Raw genomic sequence first — 22,062 nt, forward strand, 5'->3', positions numbered from 1 at the left:
AAGCATGAATTCAAATACACATTTTAACTGCAATGTATTTTTTTGATTTTAAAGGGTGTTGTGAACAGTGAGAAAGCATGAATTCCTGAAATTAGATGTAGATTATTGAATAATGAACTGTATGCTGAGGGAATCTGGCATCATACACTTCCATCTTGGAACCCTGTGCCCTGATGGTGTATATGTATTGTAATACAACTAACAAAGAAACGAACCTTTGTCTACTTTTTTTTTTTTTTAATTATTATTGAGTGTTGGCATTATGGAGGAAATTTCGGCAGTAGCTGAGGATTATGAACAATTTTCAGAAGTGGTCTGAGAAAGGACAGTATCTGTATAGTAGGAATAAACTACAAAGACATCTTAAACATTCTAAGGATAATCAAACAGTTTCAGTACTTCACTGTTTTTGTCCAGCAGTTAAATCTACCTAAAACTCAATTCAAACTGTAGCTACTGCACAGTATCTTAATTCAATCCCACTCAAAAAGCCTAAATCAGAAAAATCTAGAACAGGGAAAGAAAAAAAGTCAAGCCAGCTAGAATTTCAACATAATGCTGTCCGAACTTTCACTACAAAATAGCTGGGGGTGGAACTCTGCCCTCTTTATATAAACTCACATGACATTGGCACTATCAGAAAATATTCAACAAAGGTTTGTTTCGTCTGCTCCATTTCTAAGAATACCGATATCTTTAGATTCACAAACCAAGACCTTCAGCATGAAGTTTTACTGTAGAAATGCTTACTTACCATTGTCATCATTAAGACCCAGCTGCCCAAATTTGTTTCGTCCCCATCCAAAAATTGCTCCAGAAAGAGTTAATACAAAACTATGAGCTCCTCCTGCTGCAATCTGTGCAAAAGGGATTCCCAGCAGAGATTTAATCACATGTGGGGAGTTTTGCTTTTTATACTCATAACCTAAGCCCAGCTGGCCATATTTATTTTGTCCCCAGGAAAACACTTCACTTCCTGTTTAAAAAGATAACAATAAGTACAATCAATATCATTTAATTCTATAAATTTTATTTACTGTAAGAGAAACTAGAAGTGAGGTTAGACAGTTACTCTTCAAATATTTTTGGATTAGACAATGCACACAAATCACTGAAGGGACTCATTCAATTTTGAAGTTACGCATTCTGTAATTTGCAGGTGTTCAACCCAAATATTTAAATCACCTTCAAAACCCTCACCACTACTCTTAACTTTCCTGTTTCAACAATGCCAGATAAATTGTGCTTGGTTATTATGAAGCAAAATGCTCTCCAATTGAGTTCCACTACCATGCCTATTTTTATGCAGAGATCTTGTCAAAGTTGCATAATGGACATGCAGAAACTTCCCATTTCCAGTCACAAGCCCCATTTAAGCTTTTATATGGTAACATACTTATTTTTCCACATACAATTAGATTTTAAAATATTGTGTTAAAAATATGACAGATGAAGCACAAAGTTTATAAAGCTATTTAATATCTTATAAAGAAAAAAATGTATTTTGAAGACTCACAATTCAGAGAGCTATTTATTTATATTACCTCCCCAAAAAAATGTTTTAATGAACAACCAATGTTTTATCAAGGTATTTACTATCCCAAGGTGAACAGCTAATCACAAAGATGCTTTGCTTTTGCTGATGTAATTTGTTTCAAACAGTATTGCTACCTATGTCCCTTCTACCTCCACTTTTTCAATTCAAGATAGAAAGCAAGGAGATCCATCTCCTGAGATACAGGTCATCCAAACTGTATTTATTTACAAAAAAAATCCCTCAATGCAAAAACAATCTTCTTAACACCAAAGAAATCCTATGCCAATCATATTTACATGTATAATCTAATCACATGAACTAATCTGTCTGATCGATATCCCACAGAACTGAAAATACTACGAAGTCCCCACTCAAGCTGCACAAATGAAGGAAGTTCACATCGTTTTCCTCCCTGTGTGGGTCTATTTTAAGGCCATAACTGTGATTGACCTTGATACTCTGTAAGTATTTCTGCATGTTCTTTCAAAACCAGAAGAAAAAGGCAAAATACTACAACACGTGACAAACTGAAACATGCAGCTGCAAACCCATGAATTAGCAATAGGACTCTTCAGGGATGCTGCACGCAAAGCTGTAAAGTATTTAAAACACAGTGATTGTTTTTCCTTAATGCTCTATGTTTCCATGGTGGAAATTCACCCTGTTCAGCACCCACTTTCAAAGAAGTGGGTGCTGGCCCAACTCTATTTTGTCACAGTAAAAACAAACACAAAGCAAGTTTAAATTCACGTTTGTCTTCATTTCCAGACAGCTGTATTTGTTAGACAAACAAGTGAGGCCAAATAATTACGTTCTCAGAGCCCCCCTAAAAGTTTTGAGGGGGCATTTGTTTAGAACTTTCAAAACGTGGGTTATAAGGGGACATTTCATTTTAACTGTAGAATCACCAACAAAATAGAGGCTTTGCAATAGAAAAGCAGATGAGGAAGTCATTGCCTGCAAACCTCAATAATTTGAAGTTAGAGGCTAGAATAAAAGACTAGTGACAAAGTAGTATGCTAGCAGGATGAAAGAGATGGAACAAGGAGAGAAACAACGATGAATTAAAAAAGGAAATTACCTGAAAGCAAGATGCTGTTAAAAAAAAAAAAATCAAAAAAGCACAAGAAAAAAAGAAAGCAGAATAACCAAAACACTACCTTTGTTCGTAAATTTATTTTTTAAATTCAAGTTTCAGTGCAGTGGAATGTTGAAAACTTCAGAATTCCCAGGTAAGAAACTACACAAAACTTCAGAAGAATCTTGCTTACCTTTTGAGAGTGCAAGTGAGTGATAATAACCACAAGCAACTTGCACAATTTGGATCTCTGATAAGCTTTTAATATTTCTATTGGGATAAGAAAACAGAGAAGGAATTAAGCTACTAGGTCATGGTATGAAATCTAAAGTCACACCAAAGGGTAACAAAGCAAGTGCATCCTTTCCGCTGAAGTATATATGAAATTAATTTAAATATTCTAACTTTAATTACAGCTATTTAGCAAAGTCTTAAGTCAAAACTGCTTCTTTGCTAATACATCTAATGATAAGTTGTCTTATTTCAAATTAATTAATTCAGTAAAAAAAAACATAATGAAGAATTAAGGAGGTTCGTGTACTTTAGAGAGACTAGGAAGGAGATGTCACACAGCTGAATGGAGCCAATGAATACAGGAAGCAAGAAGAGAGGCTCTTTCTTTTTAGTGTTCAAAAGAAATGAGGTTTTATGATGTATTACTCTTCTTTACATCAGTATTTGATAGAAAGGCTGAATTACATTCTGTTAAAATTTGACTGACTTTTTCTATCTCAGGATACTAACATTAACTTGAGTTAAAACTGCTTACAAAGCTGGCAAATATCACCCAATATTATCAACAAGTTGCAAATAAAACCACATTTAATCTAGAATGCTTTCATTTTTTTATGAGAAAAACAGGAGTTTCCAAAAGGCCTATGGACTTTTAGATTTGACACAGTAATAAGTAACCTTTATTAAGGGTTAACTGTTATTTATATCCTCCATATCTACACATCACAGATAGGCATGGCCAAGTTATAAATTACTCATGTTTTGAGGAACTGTTGCTTGTGTTTTTTCTTACGTCAAAAGCAAAACAAAAAACCACCCATACTACTTTTACAACATAACCTCCGCTCTCAGGAGATGACAATTTAAAAAACAAACAAAACTAACCAACCAAATCCATGCCGCACTTCCCACATAAGCTGCCTTTTTGAGAAAGGAAATAAACAGCCTGAGGCATGCACGTGCCATAGCTAAAATGCTAAAATACACTTCCTAATGCGTATTTTTAATTTTAAAAACCTAACCAATGTGATTTAAGTACATTTTTTTCAAAGAAAATAACTTCATTATATACTTATCGCTTTTAACCTGGGCACTCTGATGCATTCCTCTGTTCCAGGCAGGCCAAGCTGTCCATCGGTAGCCAGACCCCAGGCATATACCTGACCCTTGTCATTTAGTGCAAGAGTGTGGGCTTCTCCACATGATACAGCTACAATATTTTGGGCATCCAGTGCACCAACATGCTCTAAGAAGACAAGAAAAGAAGTTAATTGCTTGTTGTTTCTTCTTGAAAAAAGGCAACTAACAAACTAACATTATCCATGACAGTTACAGTCATTTGTCTACTAGATATCCATCAAAATGACACCAATGTAACCCTATAATACTGCCAAAATATCTTTAATTTAAAATTATAAACATGCTATCCTAGCAGAAGTTAAATGTGACACCCAAACAAAAACAGTTTCTGGAATTAACTTAGAGCAGCAACATACTAAAGTGCACAAAATCCGCAGTTTCTGTGGTTTTTAATTGTTTCTTCTAACTTTGCCATCTGAAAATGAGTAAAGAAACTCAATTATGGTCAAATGCATTACTGTCCAATGACTACACGTGTAGACATTCTGTAAGTGGAAAACAAATTAAATTCACTTATCCATTATCAACAACAAAAAAACAACCTGCAAAACAAGGCAGGGCAAATTAAAGACTAAACCTACTGATTTTGCAATTAGCTACACAATGTCCTCTTTATAATGCAAATTACTGTAGAAACAGATCCTAAAGCTTAGTGTTCTGGATATACACTACACACCTCTGTAAAGCAAACACTAAGGTACCTGTGATTTTTCCCAGTAGTCTGCATCAACCTTTGAATGTATTTGTTACTGTGCTTATGACTTGTGATCAGAAGCCTAACATTTGCATTTCAGGAACAGTAAAGGTGAGAAAATATCATCAGAGCCTGTCATTATAGCTGGAGTTTTCAACAGTTCTGTTAAATAAGAGCCTGCCCAGACATTTTATGTCTGATTTTCCAACATGTTCTATTCCTGCCTGAGAATCCCACTCCACTGGAAATGCCTGTGTATCATCAATGTAACACGCTCTGTAAACACAGCGTAGCACAGCCTAAGTCAGTTTCAAACCAGTAGTTACTGATATCTGTAACATAACAGACAATTAGTTTCCAAAACAGAATTTAAAAAAGCAGCAGACAGAAGTTCATTTTGCTAACAGCTGGTCTTCTTAAAGAGGTTACCCACACTGTTTAGCGCATTAAGGCCTCCCCAGCTCTGCCAGTGGAAGAAGTCATGTACACGCTTTCCAGTTCAGGCAACACCATGCACATTAGTGCTGATTACCTTCACTGGCTGCTGAAGCAGCCACACTGACTTTGCCTAATATGGATTAAGAAACCAATTCCTGTGGCAAGTAGAGCTTTGAGAGGAGGAAAGAGGTAACAGCTAAACAGCACCACTGGGGACACTGAAGGGGCAAAGACGAGCAGTCAGTGATAAAAGTATCTTTAGTTAGCAGACATACATCCAAAAAGAACTTCCACCCATTTGCAAAGATAGTGAACCTCTCTTGACTAAAATTATCCCAAAGCGTAACATTCAACAGTATGGTCGGTCATCTTGGATTTAAGAAAAAAATAGAGGAGGACATTACAGCCCTCAAGACTGCTGTCTGAGCATGTTAAAAGAAGATTTATAGCGGGTATTTGCCTATTACATGTGAAAGCTCATGCAGGGCTGTTTTAAAAAATAAAATAAAATAAAATAAAATAAAATAAAATAAAATAAAATAAAATAAAATAAAATAAAATAAAATAAAATAAAATAAAATAAAATAAAATAAAATAAAATAAAATAAAATAAAATAAAATGTCGGATTTCTCAGAGTAATTTTTACATTTAAAAGACAATTCAGCATTATTTCCCGGGTGATGACAAGTGTTCAGAGCAAGTTTGACAAGTTTCTATTCAAGTTCATGAAACAGGGTTACGCAGGATTCAGTTCATCAGTTTTAATATGCGCTTACTGCTTCCCAACAGAAATTCAAATCAGTTCTAAACATTATGTATAAACTACAAGAAAAATCTTTACTTGGCACTAAAATCCAAACTCTGAACAAAGAACTACTAAAATATTGCATAATAGAGGTACTGTCTTGTTTCCATTTGAACTGTTTGTATCAATTATTGTGCCAACTAACTTGCAAAACTGCAATCGTAGCAATAGAATGAACTCTTACTAAGCCTTTTCAGTTTGCTTACGTGATGCTTTAATACTGTCAGAAGCACTGCTCCATCTCTCAGTAGCTTGCAGATATGACTCACATGCACAGCTCTGAGGAGAGCCCATGTGCACACTCCTCTGCAGTCCTTACAAGATGTTTACCCATGTCTGCTAGCAAACTGCACTAGCAAGGAGCAGAAACACACATATAACACAGGTAGGAATAAGAAAGTCCAAAGAACTGATACACTGCGTCCTTCAGGCTTCTCCAAATCCTATTCCTACAACACTTTATATGTGTACAAGTCTTTTATCGAAAGTTTTATTTTTAGTTCTTAAAAAGAGAAAATAAATCAACGCTGCTTTAATCAGAACTGCTCTGCATCATATATTGGTCTGTTAAAAATACACAGAATGCTTCTCGACTGTGGCATGCCAACTATTCATTTCCACCGTACTCCAGTAGCCAAACCCATCCGCCCAGCGCAATGCTAATCCACGTACTGAGGCAGGTCACCTCCCCTTGGGAGGAAAGCCAGCCAACGAGGCCTACACAGCCCCAAGTGCAGGGGTTCCACGCTGGAAACAAAAACTAGCGGCACTGCCCCCCTACATGGCAGGCAAAAGTACAGGGACACAGCCACGTGATCCAAGGGAATGCCTTTAAAGTTTAAAATATGCCCATTCTTGGAAGAACTACTGTGCATACAGTTCCGCACAGGCAAAAACACTGGCAGCCTTGGGCTTGATGCAGCATAATGAAACAAAAGGCACATAATTCAAACACATAATGCTCCGCGATGGATTACTTGTAAACTTACCAGGTCTTTTTCTGGCTTTTTCATGCCCTAGTTGTCCTAGGTCGTTGCATCCACATGTATACACAGTCCCATCATCCAGGACAAAAACAGTGTGTCTCAGTCCACACCCTACATCTCTGACCTTTTTATTTAAGAAAAAGTCACTTTTTCTCGGTTCTAAAACAATCTCTTCATCAATTCCACCCAACCCAAGCTGTCCAAATGATGCGTTTCCCCAGCACAACATGTTTATGGTCTTGATTGCAGATCTTCCAGCTTCACTTTTCTAGAATTTTCCTTGTGTGTAGCTGTTCAAGAAAAGGAAAATGTAGTTTTTCAGAATTGTCCCCAAAGTTTATCTCCTATATAACATGTAAACCACACGTTCACTTTCAGCATAACCATATATTAAAATAGTGAACAGTTTTCAGAAGGGTGATTTACTTTCTCAGACAATATTTACATTAATTGCAGTAAGACGTTTTCCTTCCCATTTCAAATTTCAGTTTTAAGATGTGCAGGTCTTCGGTTTTATCACTTTGTTTCAAAATTTTTAAATATTATTCACTGTAAAGCTTCTCTAGTTCCTTATCTAGAACTATTTAGATGACAATCACAACCAATTCTAGCCAACCAGAGGAAGAGTCCTCAAATGTCTTCTAAGGAGACAGTACAGGCTAGTTAATTACCATGAGGCCTTGCATGGCTCCAGAAAGCTCTGCGTATGGCTTTGCCGAGAGCCCCAAAAACAACATTTGACTCACAGCTTGGAAAAAATTGGTCAGCTCTGATCAATCCAGTTACACAACACAAAGAATAAAATGATGTGTCAATCATTATATTTAAACAAGTATGAGTCAAGTGAACTTACACAGCAAAAGAGCATAAATAGGCTAGCCCCAATCTTGAACCAGAACACAGGCTAGCGCTTCAGTTACTGCTGCAGTAACAGGAAGTCACACAGGGAGAGTCATCCCTGCTAACTCACATCCCTAACTAACACCTCTAGGCTGCAAGTAACAGTATTTATACTGACAGACTTTGTACCTATTTGCAGAAGATACAAAGCTACGCTCCCTTTTCATTTTCACTATTCCAGATGGCAAAGAGCTTACGATGATATTTACTAGTACTTGTATCGCACTTCCACAACAGGAAGTTTCCCCATGTTTTCAGAGCAATTTAGGAATCAGTGCAATACAGTGCAAAATCACTGTAAATTTTCATCTGTGATCATTAGAAGGAAGTTTGCACAAGTAACATAATTTGCAATGCAATGCACAACACATGCACTCAATCTTATATTGCGCAGTTCCATAACATATATAAATTGCCTACATATAAGACTGCTCGGAGAAGCCAGACATCAGTTAGCACCGAAGTGTTACGTAAACCAAAGAACAGCAGAATTCCTGCCAGCACAAGATGAACTATTTTTCTTCGCATAAGTACAGATACAGTAAAAAAGGCGCCTCTTGTTATGATCTCACAGAAAACAAACAACCATACAGCTTAAAATATATCGCAGTCTGTTTACCTATCTCAGGAGATGAGGCATGATCAAAATTTCCCTAGCTATATCGTACCACGTTCAGAAGCGGACATCAAAACGAAGACGTCTTCAGTTAAGACATAGCTATGCAACAGCAACTTTCACAGATCTGTAAGTGCAATGCAAGCTTCAACCTGCAATACAAGGAGTTAGGAAAGATGTATGATTATACTGATTCAAGACTGATCTCCGTTTGGGGAAAAAAAATAAAAAAAGAGGAAAGTTTCTCGTCTATACTTCCCACAGAAGGTTTGTTTGTTTCAAGAGCCAGCACCAAAAAAGTTTTGTACTTTAACCTTAGATCCCGGCAGCGCTTTCCACTCGCACGCAGTCGCGCCAGCCCCGTCCCCCTGTCAGCTGCAGGCTGCTGACCGCTCCGCGAGGCGAGGTGAGCGGCTCCCGGCGCTGACACCGGGCAGGAGCAGGCAGCCCCCGGCCCGGCCCCCGCCGGCTGGCTGCAGGGAGCGGCAGGCTGCGCCGCCGGCCGCCCGGGGCCCGCAGCTCCCTCAGGGCGGGACGCGCGGCCCGGCCCCGAGCTCGGCGGGGCCCGGTGGGGGCGGCCACGGCGCGGGGCCGGGCCGGGGCCTCCTCCCGCTGCGGCGGGGCGGCGCCGGGCTCCCCGGGGGCTCCCCGGCTGCGAGGCGGCGGCGCCCGTAACGGTCCCGGCCGGCCCGCACCTGCCCCGCCGCCCCCCGCCCCGCCCCGCCGCTGCCCCCGGCCGGTCCCGCCGGCCACAGCCGCCCCGCGGAGCCCGAGGGCGGCGGCGCTCGAAGCGCGGAGGGGCGGCGGCGCGTCACAAAGCGGCGGAACTCACCGGCCGCGCTCTGCCTCGCTCCGTTTCGCTGCGCTGCGCTCCCCCGCTGCCCGGCCCGGCCCGGCCGCCTCAGGCACCGCGGGCAGCGCTGAGGGCGGGAGCGGCCGCGCCGCGGAGCGCTGACAGGGCCCGGCCGGCGCAGACTGCGCAGGCGCAAACTCCGCGGGCGGGGCCGCTCCGCCGCCCGGCCTCGTGCTCAGGGGCGGCGGCGGCGGCGCGGCGTGACGTCACGCGGCCCGCGGCCGTTTAACGGGCGGCGCGAGGCCGCGGGCGGCTGAGGGGAGGCGGCCCGGGAGCTGCCCCCGGAGGCGCTGCTCGGGGGCTCTCCGCGCCCCGGGGCCGTGGGGCGAGGAAGCGGCGCAGCTCCCCGCTGGCGGTGAACGGAGGCGGCGGGCGCGGGGTGTCCGTGCTGCGGGGCCGCACCTGAGAGGCAGGCGTGAGGGCGGGCGGCTGACGGCAGCGCTCCGGTTACCGGCGGCAGGGCGGGCGCGTTGAAATGCAGCTGTGCGCGGTAACGCAGCAGGGGCATTCCCTCGGCTGCTGTTCCGTTTCCCTGGGGTTCTGTTCGGCGCTGGGAGGAAGAGCCCCTGCCCGCCGTGTGAGGGGCTGACCCCGAGCCACGCACAGGCTCCTTGCTCGGCAAGCCCAAAGGGCCGGGCCCGGCCGTGCCCCGCAGCGATGCGCTCCCAGAGCGCGGTAAGAAAGGCGATAGGTGATGGGGTTGGTAGCCTCTCCCTTCCTGATGGAGAGGGTTTGTTTGCCTCTTTCTTTTAAAAAAAAGAAAAGGCAAACTGGATGTCTTGGTCTAGCCATGAGCTGTTCCTTTGTGTACCTACATAGCTGAGACTCCACGGGACTTGTGGTTCTAACTGGTCAGTAAAGATCCCGTGCAGAACTGTTAAAGCCATCCCCAGAGAAAATGGCATAGCTGCACGGCTGACACGGCCTAAGTGATGCAGCACTTTTCAGGGCAGCAATTACACAGCCTCGGTTAAAGGAGGGATGCAAGCAATTTGCCTTTCCCTTCTGCTTGCAAGATTAGAAAGTTAGCAGCAGCTGTTATACGTAGCAAACACAGGAAAAGATTTTATTCATTATCTTCTGCACTTCCTTTTTTTTTTTTTTTGATATCTCACAGAACATTGTGAGTTGCAAGGAACCCACAAGGATCACTGAGTCCACCTCCTGGCTCCACACAGGACAACCCAAAAATCAAACTCTCTGAGAGCCTTGTCCATCAGGACAGTAACTGTGGATAATTACACCGTGAAGGAGGCTTTAAATATTAAGTCATTCATTGTGCAATGTGTCCTCTGACCAGCATGTGGGGATATGTCCATGTGCTTGAAGATAACATTAATATGCCCAGTGCAATTACTGTGTATAAAATTATTTTGATAACTGGCCTAACACATTAAATAAAATATATTAAATAAGAAACATAAAGCATGAAACAATACATAAGATTATCCTACAAATCTCACCTTCCTCGTGTAACAGAATTGCTATTTCATTTAATGTTTTTTTAGTTCCTATATCACATTAATGCAAGTAAAACAACTCAAATATGCCTTTTATAAACGAACTATAAAGTGTATTTTTATTCTACTCACTACCCAGCTTGAGAATTTTTTTTCCTGTGCCAAATGAGCTGTATCCTGCTTATCTTAATGCCTTGAGAAAGCCCCTTCCTTACTGGGGCTAAAGATATAGATGCAGGGGTGGGGGAAAGGGCGTGCCTGTCACTGCTTGGCCTCCCTGCTGCTCAGTACAACCAACTCTGCATCCATTGGCATCAAATCTGTCAAACTGTGGTTGTGCAGTGCCAGCAGTCAAGAGAACTGTGGGTGAGTAGGCCTGCACCTCACCACTCCCAATGTCTGTTCTAGTACTTATATTAAATAAATAAAAAAGGATTTGGCAGTGATGCAAAATCCAGTGAAAGCAAGAAGTGTAAATTTAGTCAACTTCAGGGAAGTGATTTATTTCTCAGAAGTGCCTTAGCTTAGAGGACTTCTTATTACACTTGCTCAGCCTTCTTACTGATGGTCATAACAAGCAGGAAACTCTTTACAGTTGTCCTGCCATTATTAAATTAGCAGTGCTTGGTTACTGCCTGCTGATTGCTGTCGGTATGATTGTTTTTTTTTAATTTGTACTCCAGTTAATCACCTATTCAGACAACATAAAAATGAAATAAACATATGGAATGTTACCTAATATATACCTTGTGTTTTAATACTGGAAATCATTATTCAGTTAATCTACATATTCTTTAGACTATTGGGTTATAGAATAAAACCTCTGTATGGTGAATACAGAGATGGACTCTGCTCTCTGCCTCCATTTTCTCCTGGCAACACTCAGTACATAGTTTTTAAACATTAATTCCTCATTTCAAACCCGTTTGTTTTATACTCTGATATGTCACAGTCTATGGAAAATAGAAATGTGTGTCCAGAACAGCTGATAACATGAAATTAGAGATGTCAGCATTTTGCTGTGAGAAATTGCTAGCCTTTGTGAGCAGCCTTTGTGTGTAGAGCATTCTTGATTAAGACAAAGGAAAGGCTTTAGCATGCAAATAGCCTTACAAATAAGGTATGCACAGACGTTTTTATGCTGTTTCAGTTTTCCGTTTTATCCTTATATTTTTCACAAGATCAATATTTGGGTGTTAGCGAATGAATGAATGTGCGCCTATGTAGGCAGACATAACTCACACGTACGCATTTTATACGCTCTGCTACTTTATAGCTGAGCATGTTTTAGTTCTCGCTCTGCCCACCCTGCACATTGTAGTGATTCTAGTGAGCTCAAATTTACATGTGCTTACCCATTTTTTATTAACTGACGGCAGTGTAGTGAAAAAAATGAAGGTTTTTTTACTGTGAATGTAAATCAGTAAATACTTAATCTAAAATACTGCAAGTTCTGTGTCTAACCTGAGGCATCTAATTAAGGGAGCTTCTCATTAAACGCACAGGAGTCATACCTTCAAATAAGATAAGCAAGAACAAAAGGCTGCAACACCTCATTCCCTTCAACCCCTCAGGCCACAAAATAGCTAAAACAGCCAAAAGAATGCTATTCACAGAATGACAGATGTGAAGAAAATGGAAAAGCAGCGAAGGACAACCATGAATGCTGGACAGGAAGACTACAATGAAGGGAACAACCTGACCTTTGCATTAGGTATGCAGCTCTTGTGCTCACAAACTTCTGCGTGGATCCAATATCCCCAAGCCCACACAAAGAGCAGCTGGGACTCAGAGCAACTACCCCATTTCCTGGCAGGGTGGCAAAAGCCACACAAGTGCCTGGTTGCCTGCAGGTTGGGGCTGAAGATGCTGAACATTTTCAAGCATCCCACGCAGAGGGCTAGGAGTGCAGCCCTTTCCCGCATGTGACACGTCCTCCTCCTATTGCTCTGGTGTTTCACACTATTACATGAATTTTTCTATTATCTAAGAACAGAACAGCAGGCCAGGTACTAACTGCACACCAGGAAGTTCACCTCTAATCTTCTGTATGTTTGTTTGTTTGTTTAAGCATGGGATGCTGAGTCACTGATGCCCATGTCATTAAACTGGGCATTTGGTCAGGCTGAAATACCGAACTTTGATTTTTAAGGTGTACTCCTCCAGAAATACAAGATCAACAATTGAGCCAGTTCTTCCCTGCAGAGACCAATTTGAGAACATACTGAACCTCAGCTTATAAAATAGCAGCTCCAAGTGGTGCCACATGCTGCTGATTCTGACATGACACTGTGTCTTTGCACGGCAGGATGATGAAGCACCCTAAAATTAGCCTTCTTACTATTTCGTAAAGAGCAAGCAGAAAGGTAGCAGCCTGCACTGAGGAGAACAAAGAGGCACAGGAGAGGACCAGAGCTGAGGCTCACACACAGGCAGGTCCCCGCACTTCATGGTGAGCACTCTTGGCTTCTTTGCAAATTTCCATGTTGGATTGTTTAGTGTCCTTTCTTATCCCAACCACAGGGTGACCTGGTTGTGAAGGAAGAAAGGTGATCGTGCAAATGGAAGGGAGAGGGGAGGATCTGTTCTCTCAGGGGGCTTGGGAAACAGCAGAGGGAACAACTAATGGTGAAAACAACACAGATGGTCTCTTTTCTTAAGAGGGGTGTATGTGTTGGGGGGGACTGGCACTCAATTCACAGAATGAAGCTTGTTAATGGAATAGAACTGGGAGTGGAAGAAAAAATAGTACTGATATGGGAACCAGAAATACCACGATAAACCCCCCTCTTTCTGTTGAGCCAGAATGAATTTTTCCAGATGTTCAGCTCTCTTTCTACCCAATTTCTTGGGCTTTACAAGGAGTGAGATTTGAGAGAAAAATTAAAATAACACATCAAAGCAGAGGGAAAATATGCATGGATGTGTCTGGGTACAAGAGTAAAGGCAAAGGTTTTGGACCAGCAAGAAATTTGAAAATAAGGAAGAAAAAAAAAAACTTTAATTTTTGATTTGAGTATCAGAGAGCACAACACGCAAAACATCAAATGGATGTTAGGGCTGATTGCTAGGAGAGCAGAGGACACAGCATGTGTCTCTAGGAAGCAGAGGATTCAGCCATCAGCTCAGTGCAATAGCCTGTGGCCTTGTGCCTACATGATTGTCAGGATGTGCTGTTTTCTCTACTCCTATGGTAGAATAAGAATAAATGGGAATAAACTAATTAACTTGGAGGCATAAACTGTGACCAGTATTTTCAAATTACATGCTGCTGCTTCTGTTGGGAGTTTGCTTTCAATAATAAGGGACTGTTTCATAACAGATATTTATGTTTGGTAAAGGTGGTTGCACAGTACTCTGCAGTTTTCATGATTTAGTTCAGGATAAGACTCATGATTTCATATGTATTACTGAAACCCAGAGGGGCATGATACTTTAAGATCTATTTTGGTGCAGTTAGCAACTGATATTTGGTATAGCATGGACTGAAATGTGGTGCCAAAATGGTAGAGAACCTGTGCCACTTGTATCAACTACAGAGTAGGAGATCTCTGTTCAAAACATGGATTAAATGTTCGTAGTGGATGAAGATTCTTGGACAGGTGGAAAATTAGATTTTTCTTGCAGAGGTTGTTAAAGGGCTCCACAGACATTATATGTGAGCAGTCAGAGACTGGAGTTCTTGGGAGAACTTAACTCTGAATTTCGTATGATGTAAGTCTCAACCTTACTACTGGAATAGAAGAGTTCCAAAAATTTTCACATCATTTTGGAGAGAGAAGCAAAGTAAATTGCATAAGATGAGCAATCAAATCCTCATAACTATGTGAAAAAATGGGATCACTATTGCTTCCCTGTGCATAATTCATATGTAGATAAACTTAATGGATGCTCATGTTTCTGGAGATCTTGCATCCCGATAGTTAATAAGCTACCATTTAGGAAGGAAAATCGCTGCAGACAAGTGATCTTTTGTTTGTATTTGATGACATTGGACTTGTGCAAAATGCTGACAATTTTGGTTTTGATTTTTAATGAGTGATTTAGAGACTCTTATTTCCCTCCACAAAATCTTAGGACAATGTTTTTAGAAGACTGTTTCTTTGTTTATTTGGTCTGTCAGCATTAAAAAATGGCTTCAATTTAAAACTTCACACTTGTAAGGGGAGGCCAAAGCAACTATATATCATTTTCAAGCAGAAACAGTTGAGCAGCCACCTGTGCCAAACCTCCATTGCATTTAGCTGGCATTTTTTTCTTGGATAAGGAGGGTGGTATCAGTGATTAATCACCCATGTCTGATTGATGAAGACTTTCCTGTCATTAATGTCAACAAGCCACTAGGACACCACTAAATATGATCATTGATCCCAAAGAGAAATGATTGTTTGAGGAGTACTGGATAGTCCCCACTTAACATGTGTTAAATGGGGGGGGAAAGTAAGTAAGTAATATTTATTTACACAAGTATTTCCTTACTTTCATAAAAGAACAATACAGGGTTACTTCCAGCTTCTGAGCAGGGTTCTAGAGCAGAAAAAAATGACCCTTAAACATGCATAGACATATATTTGAGTAAACTTAGGGCTTGGATCTATGGAGATTCAAGAGAGATTATTCCTGAGACCCTCTTAGGAAAGGACACGGCATTTCCATGAAACTGAGACATAGCAGCTTCTGTACACCCAAGTGGAGACATCCAAAACCATACAGATTGCCGGCAGGAGTCAGCTTGAAACTCCAATTTCATCACAAAACATTTCCACAATATTTTTTAGCTTGTAAACTTATAGAACTTTTAGCTTTTTAGACTTGTAAAAAATATTGTGCCCAATATAGTAAAACTTCTGTAAACATAAACAATTCAATACAAACAATATTACAATACTATAATTGCTGATAAGCTTGAGGCAGACTCAGACAGCTGAACACTCTTTAACAAACAGTATAAATATTACAAATTGTTTTCAGTAGAACTTTTTTTTAAATAAAATGAATGAAAGCAATGTTTAATAATTAATTCTTATTTGACCTGATGACCAAGTGGTTGTTTTGTAGTAAACAGTATTAGGATTAAAAATCACTTTTCCTGCGAAGCGAATGACACGTGATCTTTATATTTTTTCCTGGCCTCTTGTTCAAGTTTGAGCCTCGAAATAGTTCATCACCATTATAAACCTGCTTGGCTTATCTTCCAAGCATATAATAATCATAAGCATTAAAACAGTCTGTTTATAACTCTAATAATCCCTTCTGGCTTCCCTGCAGAATTGTAGTAGACATGAACTGAGAAGCGTTTTGTTTATAACCACTACAACTAGTCATAATTTCCAGTGAGTTATATCAGCAATGATCTCTTAAGAATCTAGGGTTCTGGATTACAGTGTTTTCAGGTCAAAACTTATGGTCAAACTTTCAGGTCAAACTTTTTATCTGATGGCTAAGATTTAGTTTAGAATATTTAATAGCAACACATAAAAATCTGAAGTCTACACTTTTACAGCTGTTTCTATGTGCCATTCATTTTGCAGATAATTTTGGCTGGATACAGAACTCACTATTTTCTCCAATAACAATAAAACAGAGTTATAACATTAATTTTCCTGATGTTTTCTAACAAGACCACAAGTTAAAAGAAATATCATTTGACAACACTTTTTTTTTTTGAATATGTGCGTTTACATAATTTAAATGGAAACTCAAAAGCTCAAGAAATTAGCAAGTAAAGTTATCTTTATAGCTATATTTCAGGAAATGCATAACTTTTAAATTATTTGTAAAATAAATAAAGTTTCAAATCAAAGATTCAGACTATTGCTTGTCTCTGCCATAATTTCTTTGGACACACAGTAATCAACATAAAAAAAATAAAACCTGAAGCCAATAATATATTAATTGTCACATTTTTTCTGATGTAGACACTTGGCTGCAACAAATCCTGCATCTCAGGATCTAGACCAGAGAGATTTTCATTTAACTCCAAAAGAACTGAAGGCTTTCTCTTGCTCAACATGAGTGGACAGCAAATATTTCAGGATTAGGAAGAACATAACATAGGAAATACATTAACACTTCCTTAAGCTTTTCAAATTCAGGAGAGAAAACAATACTGTTTGGAGCACTGTTATCCCTCCTTAAGAGTTTCATGAACATAATGAAAGGGAGCCCATGGAAGGGCACAGGAAGTAGCCATATTTGCAAGGTGGAGACTATTCTTCTTATTATTATTAGCCTTATTCTTGGGAATAAAAATATTAATTGGTTCTTAGATTTTTAAACTTTATTATCTTGCCTAAAGCTGGGAAAATTCTGGAAGTTCTTCCCACTGAGTTCTCTCTTGGCCTTCAGTGGCCAAGAGAAAGCTGTAATTTTCCCTGCTGCCCTTTCCTGTAGGTCAAAATCTCAGATGGGTAAATTGTTTCTCAGTGGAAATCAATGGAAATAATGCCAATTTAACCTAGTTGAGCGTTGAATGAATATACATCAGTAAGTACAAAACTGAGTACAAAACTACAACTAAGTATGCAAAGTATGAAAACATACGTGTTTATACTCCTTTTAATGCAGAGCAGTCAGCAAACCAAAATTCATTTTGCATCAATTCTATCCCTGACAACATAGTATCCGTGGTTTTGGCTCCCCTTCCTGTTCCACTCACCACTTAAACTTCTCTATCCACTCCAACACCTTAAATTCTATTTAACAGCTCAATACACAACAAAATAAATCCCCTCTATACAGTAGAAACAGTTTTCATATATGATACTTGTGTGTTATAAGCATGGTTGAGACTTTCTAAAATAAGTCTCCAAAATATGTACCTTGATTTTCAAAAAATGGTGAAGATTCAGAGGACCAGGTTACTGCCTCTAGTCACCTAAATGTCAAAATCTTGGAAAATATCAGGTTGTATAAACACCCCAAATGTGAATACGCAACTGGATCTACACAGGCAATCCCTGAGCTTTTCAACAAATATGTACAAAAATTGAAAGTATGTGGTTTTAACTATTTAATGAAGATGGCTTTTTTCATAGGTTCTCTTTGAATTTTCAAACCACTAAATATTTCTTTACAAAATACATTTTGCCAATTCACTATGTTTTCCTTATTTAACATTAAGCATATAATTTAAGAGCATTGTATCTAAAATTTAATTCAAACATTAATACATTCACAGCCCCACACCATCAATTAAGCGTATCATAAACATTTTTGTGCTTTAGAAGGCCTTTACTAATTATATTAAACAAAAAAAAACTTACCATAATAGTTGCATTTTCTTTTCCAGTGTCAGTTTGAAGTTTTCCAGTATTCTTTCTAAAGCAAAAAGAAGTGAGACATTTAAAAAAGCATTTTCAAAGGCACACTAGGCGGAAAGAAAATTCCTTTTTATAACTTGTGTGATAGCACATGGCATTACTATATGTCACAGATGTACCAGTTGGTCTAAACTTGGCTTGTAACACACATGGTTTATCAGATCAGAATATATTTTCAATCCGGTGATATATCTTTTGACTCCTTCTACTGGGTAAATTGATATTTTGACTGTTCGGAGTCTAGACTGTTCTTGAAACAGACAACTGCATGAGCAGAACCACTGGATTAAATGTGGCCTGGGAAAATGGTCATAACCATTTCTGATTACCAGGTGATTTCTTTGAAATGAGTTAGAGGTATTAGTTTCATAATAGGAAAGATATATCCTCCTCTCTTTCCTCTTGCTCTTTCTCTCATTATCTGTCTTAAGTACTTAAGAAAAAATCACATTTGGACCAGTTACCAATTTGCACAACAATTGCACAACTATTTGCATTCCATATGGACAGAACGGCCAATATATCACTCTATTGCTGTACTGAAGTAGTTTTGTCAGTAGTGATCTTTACTTTGGTAAATGAGCTTACATTACCTGAATAGTTCTTGTTCTTTAGCTAGACAGAGTGATACAGATTCTACTGGTGTTTAATATTGTGATACTATCAAATGTCTTGAATTCTTATATCTGTACATTATGAGTTTGCTTGTGTTTAGACTATATACATATATTCTTTTTAAATTGTCAATAACATTGTATCCTAAGGAAATCTTTTTTTAAGCTTCATTAATATCTACAGATACAATATTTGCAGTGCATCTTCATATACATTTTCACAAATGATGTTATAATGCCAGTCAGTTTAAAATTACAATGAAGAAAGCAACATTTAAAGTGGAAAGGTGACTCAGTGGCCTGAGGGAAAGACTTCCAGACAGATGAGGCAGCATAAGGGAAAGAGTGCCAGAATAATTGGGAGGGACTGGTAAACTGATCTCAAGCAAGTGTAATAAGGTGACACACCAAAGTGCTGGTAAAATATTAACTATTTCTCATAGCAGTGAGATTCAGAGCATGGGAATGATATCCTAGTTTTGTTTTCATTAAAAAATGGCACTGCTTTAATATAAAGGAGGAAAACTTCAGAAGCCTTAGAACTTCTACAGAAATTGTTTCTTTTTGTCTGTACAAGCAGACAGCAGGATGGAGTGAATGCTTTTGAATGCTATATGCAAGCGGACAAATAACAGCAGCTAGCGCTCATCCGCCCCAGCTAACACCAGAAAACACCATGCTCCTAGCCCATGGGCCACTAATTGATTTACTGCCACGCTTTTCTGCTGCCACCATGTGTCTTGATCACAGATTCCATGTCAGCATGGATATAGAATTTCTTCTCCAGCTGTAGACCTTCAGACATGACTGTTTCTCAGTTCGTTCTGTTGCACCATGGTAAAACACTACACACAGTCTTTCCTTTCTATGGAGTTCCCTTTTATCCAATTTTAGCAAATTGTTATCAATCTCCTGCTACCTAATTTATGCTTGTCAAACCCTCTGCTTCAGTTAGTTCCTCTAGCCCCCTCACTGAACAATCACGTTGCTGTTCTCCAAAGTGTTTAACCCAAGCCTACCTACCTGGGGAGTCAGTGACCCCACTGACTACCATAAACACTGCTGACAAACTACTGAAACCCTCATTGGAATGTGCTTGGGAAGCAAGAGTCTCTAGAAAGTATTTTAAAAATGTGGACTATCTGTGAGTGCCCTCTCCTTACCCACTTCTAGCAATGAGCCTTTAGCTAGGACATTCTAATTAGGGGTATATCTGATGAAATACAATTTTGGCATCCAAGTTACTGAATGTTTTATCCTATTAAACATCTAGAGCTGATTTCCTCTAAAGTCCTGTTGTGTGTAACAGATGCCAAAGCCTCTGGTGCTCAAAATACCAGCCAGTGATTCTGGTTTTGGTCCCTCTAAAATTCTGAAGGTCCTAATCTACACTACCGTTAGCCTGAGCTGCCTCAGCCCACTGGTAGAGGGCTCTACCTAGCCCTCTTGGATTTAATTTGCAGGAGGCCTCAAGGCCTCCACCATAAAACAACGAAATATACTGGAAAGCCACTACACCTAATTAGAAAAGAGATACTGAACATCCTTGTGTTTTATATAAATGGTATATACATTGCTAGTTCAGACAGAAGGCAACAACCTCTGAGTACATTTTCCTTATTGCCATGCAATTCACATTAACTGGGTTCCCACAAATAATAGCAAGGCTTATTTTGCTCTTTTTTGTTAGAAGCATTTGTAGATGAACTGTCAGTGAAGCCTCTCAGTTCCTTTAGGATTTTGGAATTTCTTTGTAAGTAGCCTGGACAAAATTCTGCTTTCAGAATTTCTAGATGTGCAATGCCATTTAAGGTATAAGGACTGCACTGTACAACATTGTTTGTCAAATGTGTAATCAGAAATAGAGACTATGGGGTTACAAAATGCAACTCACTAGCCTGACTCTTAATCCAATTTTAAAGATACGGCCTGTAATACATTGTTGTGATAATCTCAACCCAAAATCAAAAGGCATTCATGTGTATGACCCTGTCACTGGAGAACAATAAGCAGTTAACAAAGGCAGACACTGTAGATGTCACATCCACTTAATATCAACCACAGAAATAACTACCATGAAAATTATTTTTAAAACATTTATTACAATACAGAAGGAGAAAAAGTTCAAATACTCAAAATATGAAGTTTATAATATGGCTTCCCCTTCAGTAAGTGTCCCTTATCTCCTTTTCCTTTAGACTAGGTAACAAAATACCTCCATCATTTCTATCATTTCAAGTGACAATCTGTTCAGTTGGTATTAATTGTGGCTATAAACAACCTTTTTAGATACTTTGGATATTTAGGTTCTAAAGAAAGGTAAAGAAGCTAATGGAAATGGATAGATTTGTAGCTTCTAGGGTCTAATCCTGTCTTATCTGAAGAACAAATTAGCCAATCCACAAAAAGAGGGAGAACAAACCCAGAAAAGTTCAGCAAAAGTCAGAACAGTGTTTGGCTTAGTGCCATCTCTTACATGTAATCCAAGGAAAACGTGTCCAGTCCATCACTGCATCGGCTACACAAAGATCTGGCAAACCTGTACCAGCATCAGACTTGAGCTGGTGCCAACAACTGCTCTCTTAGTTGGAGGCCTGAAACAACATGGCAAAGTAAGTCTCTGGTAAGTCAGACAAGTGGTTCTTATCATTCAAGTGGTTCAATGGTTCTTATTGAAAAAAAGAGAAGAAAGGCATGAAAGACAAGAAATAAAGTGAGGAAATAAGAGAACAAGGGAATGAAGAGGGTCACAGTAGGAATGCAAATCTTACAAAGCACATAGTGCCCCAGATTAGGTGAGGACAGTAAACTGGCATTGTCCAATCCCTTTCTATGGTATGTTTTGGACTAGACATGCCTTTTAATCACGACAGTGATATCCTATAGGATCAGGTAAGATCCTGTAGTCTGTGCATGCTGGGAGTAGTAACCCTGACTGTATATCTCACACCTTGCAGTCAAGCTCTTTTTTTGGTATCTAACTCAAATCAAGCTTCCTCCTGCTTCACATGCCCAAAGAAAGTCACGAATTGAACAGCATATCCCCTTGATACTTTGTTCAGTCATTAAACCCAGTTTCTGGGTTATAAATTTTAATCTATTTACTTCTGATCCATGTTTCTGTTGATTGCCAGACATTGTATCCCCCAGGTCACCGGATTTTATAGAGAGGAGCCCTCATCAGTATTATCTCCAGTTTTTCTTTTTGACTTTTTTTTCTCATTTTTAAAAGCAATATTATATAACAGGTTGCATCAAACTTTTGTTTTGTTGAACAACTGTCAGCCTTTATATATCAGTACTTGCTGTGTGTTTTACAAATCATTAAGTCTGGTAGCGCTGACCCTGTCCCAGAAGGAAGGCTGATGTGAGCTAAAGCCTGCA

General features: G+C 39.6%; 2 protein-coding genes across 7 annotated transcripts in view; one reads left to right on the plus strand and one right to left on the minus strand.

Moving 5' to 3' along the window:
* The window catches only part of HERC4 (HECT and RLD domain containing E3 ubiquitin protein ligase 4), a 33,030-nt gene extending 23,638 nt beyond the window's left edge, over positions 1-9,392 (minus strand). For 2 of the 5 annotated variants that reach the window (XM_084290283.1, XM_084290279.1), the window contains exons 1-6: positions 9,262-9,392; positions 8,433-8,581; positions 6,917-7,203; positions 3,936-4,095; positions 2,809-2,885; positions 755-976 (exon numbers count right to left, since the gene is read on the minus strand). In XM_084290283.1, the coding sequence (XP_084146409.1) occupies positions 755-976; positions 2,809-2,885; positions 3,936-4,095; positions 6,917-7,142 (685 nt within the window). In that variant the 5' untranslated portion in view covers positions 7,143-7,203; positions 8,433-8,581; positions 9,262-9,392. Of the gene's footprint in view, positions 1-754; positions 977-2,808; positions 2,886-3,935; positions 4,096-6,916; positions 7,204-8,432; positions 8,582-8,743; positions 8,766-9,261 lie in introns of those variants that run through there. The other 3 variants (XM_084290281.1, XM_084290280.1, XM_084290282.1) reach the window with 3 other exon arrangements.
* A 3,718-nt stretch (positions 9,393-13,110) lies between these two features.
* Positions 13,111-22,062, plus strand: part of MYPN (myopalladin) — a 73,198-nt gene continuing 64,246 nt past the window's right edge. The window contains exon 1 of one of the 2 annotated variants that reach the window (XM_084290288.1): positions 13,111-13,194. The gene's annotated coding sequence lies outside the window, so the exon portion shown is untranslated. The remainder of the gene's footprint in view (positions 13,195-22,062) is intronic. The other variant, XM_084290287.1, reaches the window with a different exon arrangement.

The sequence above is a fragment of the Netta rufina genome (genome assembly GCF_964035555.1).
Source record: "Netta rufina genome assembly, chromosome: 7".
NCBI lineage: Eukaryota > Metazoa > Chordata > Aves > Anseriformes > Anatidae > Netta > Netta rufina.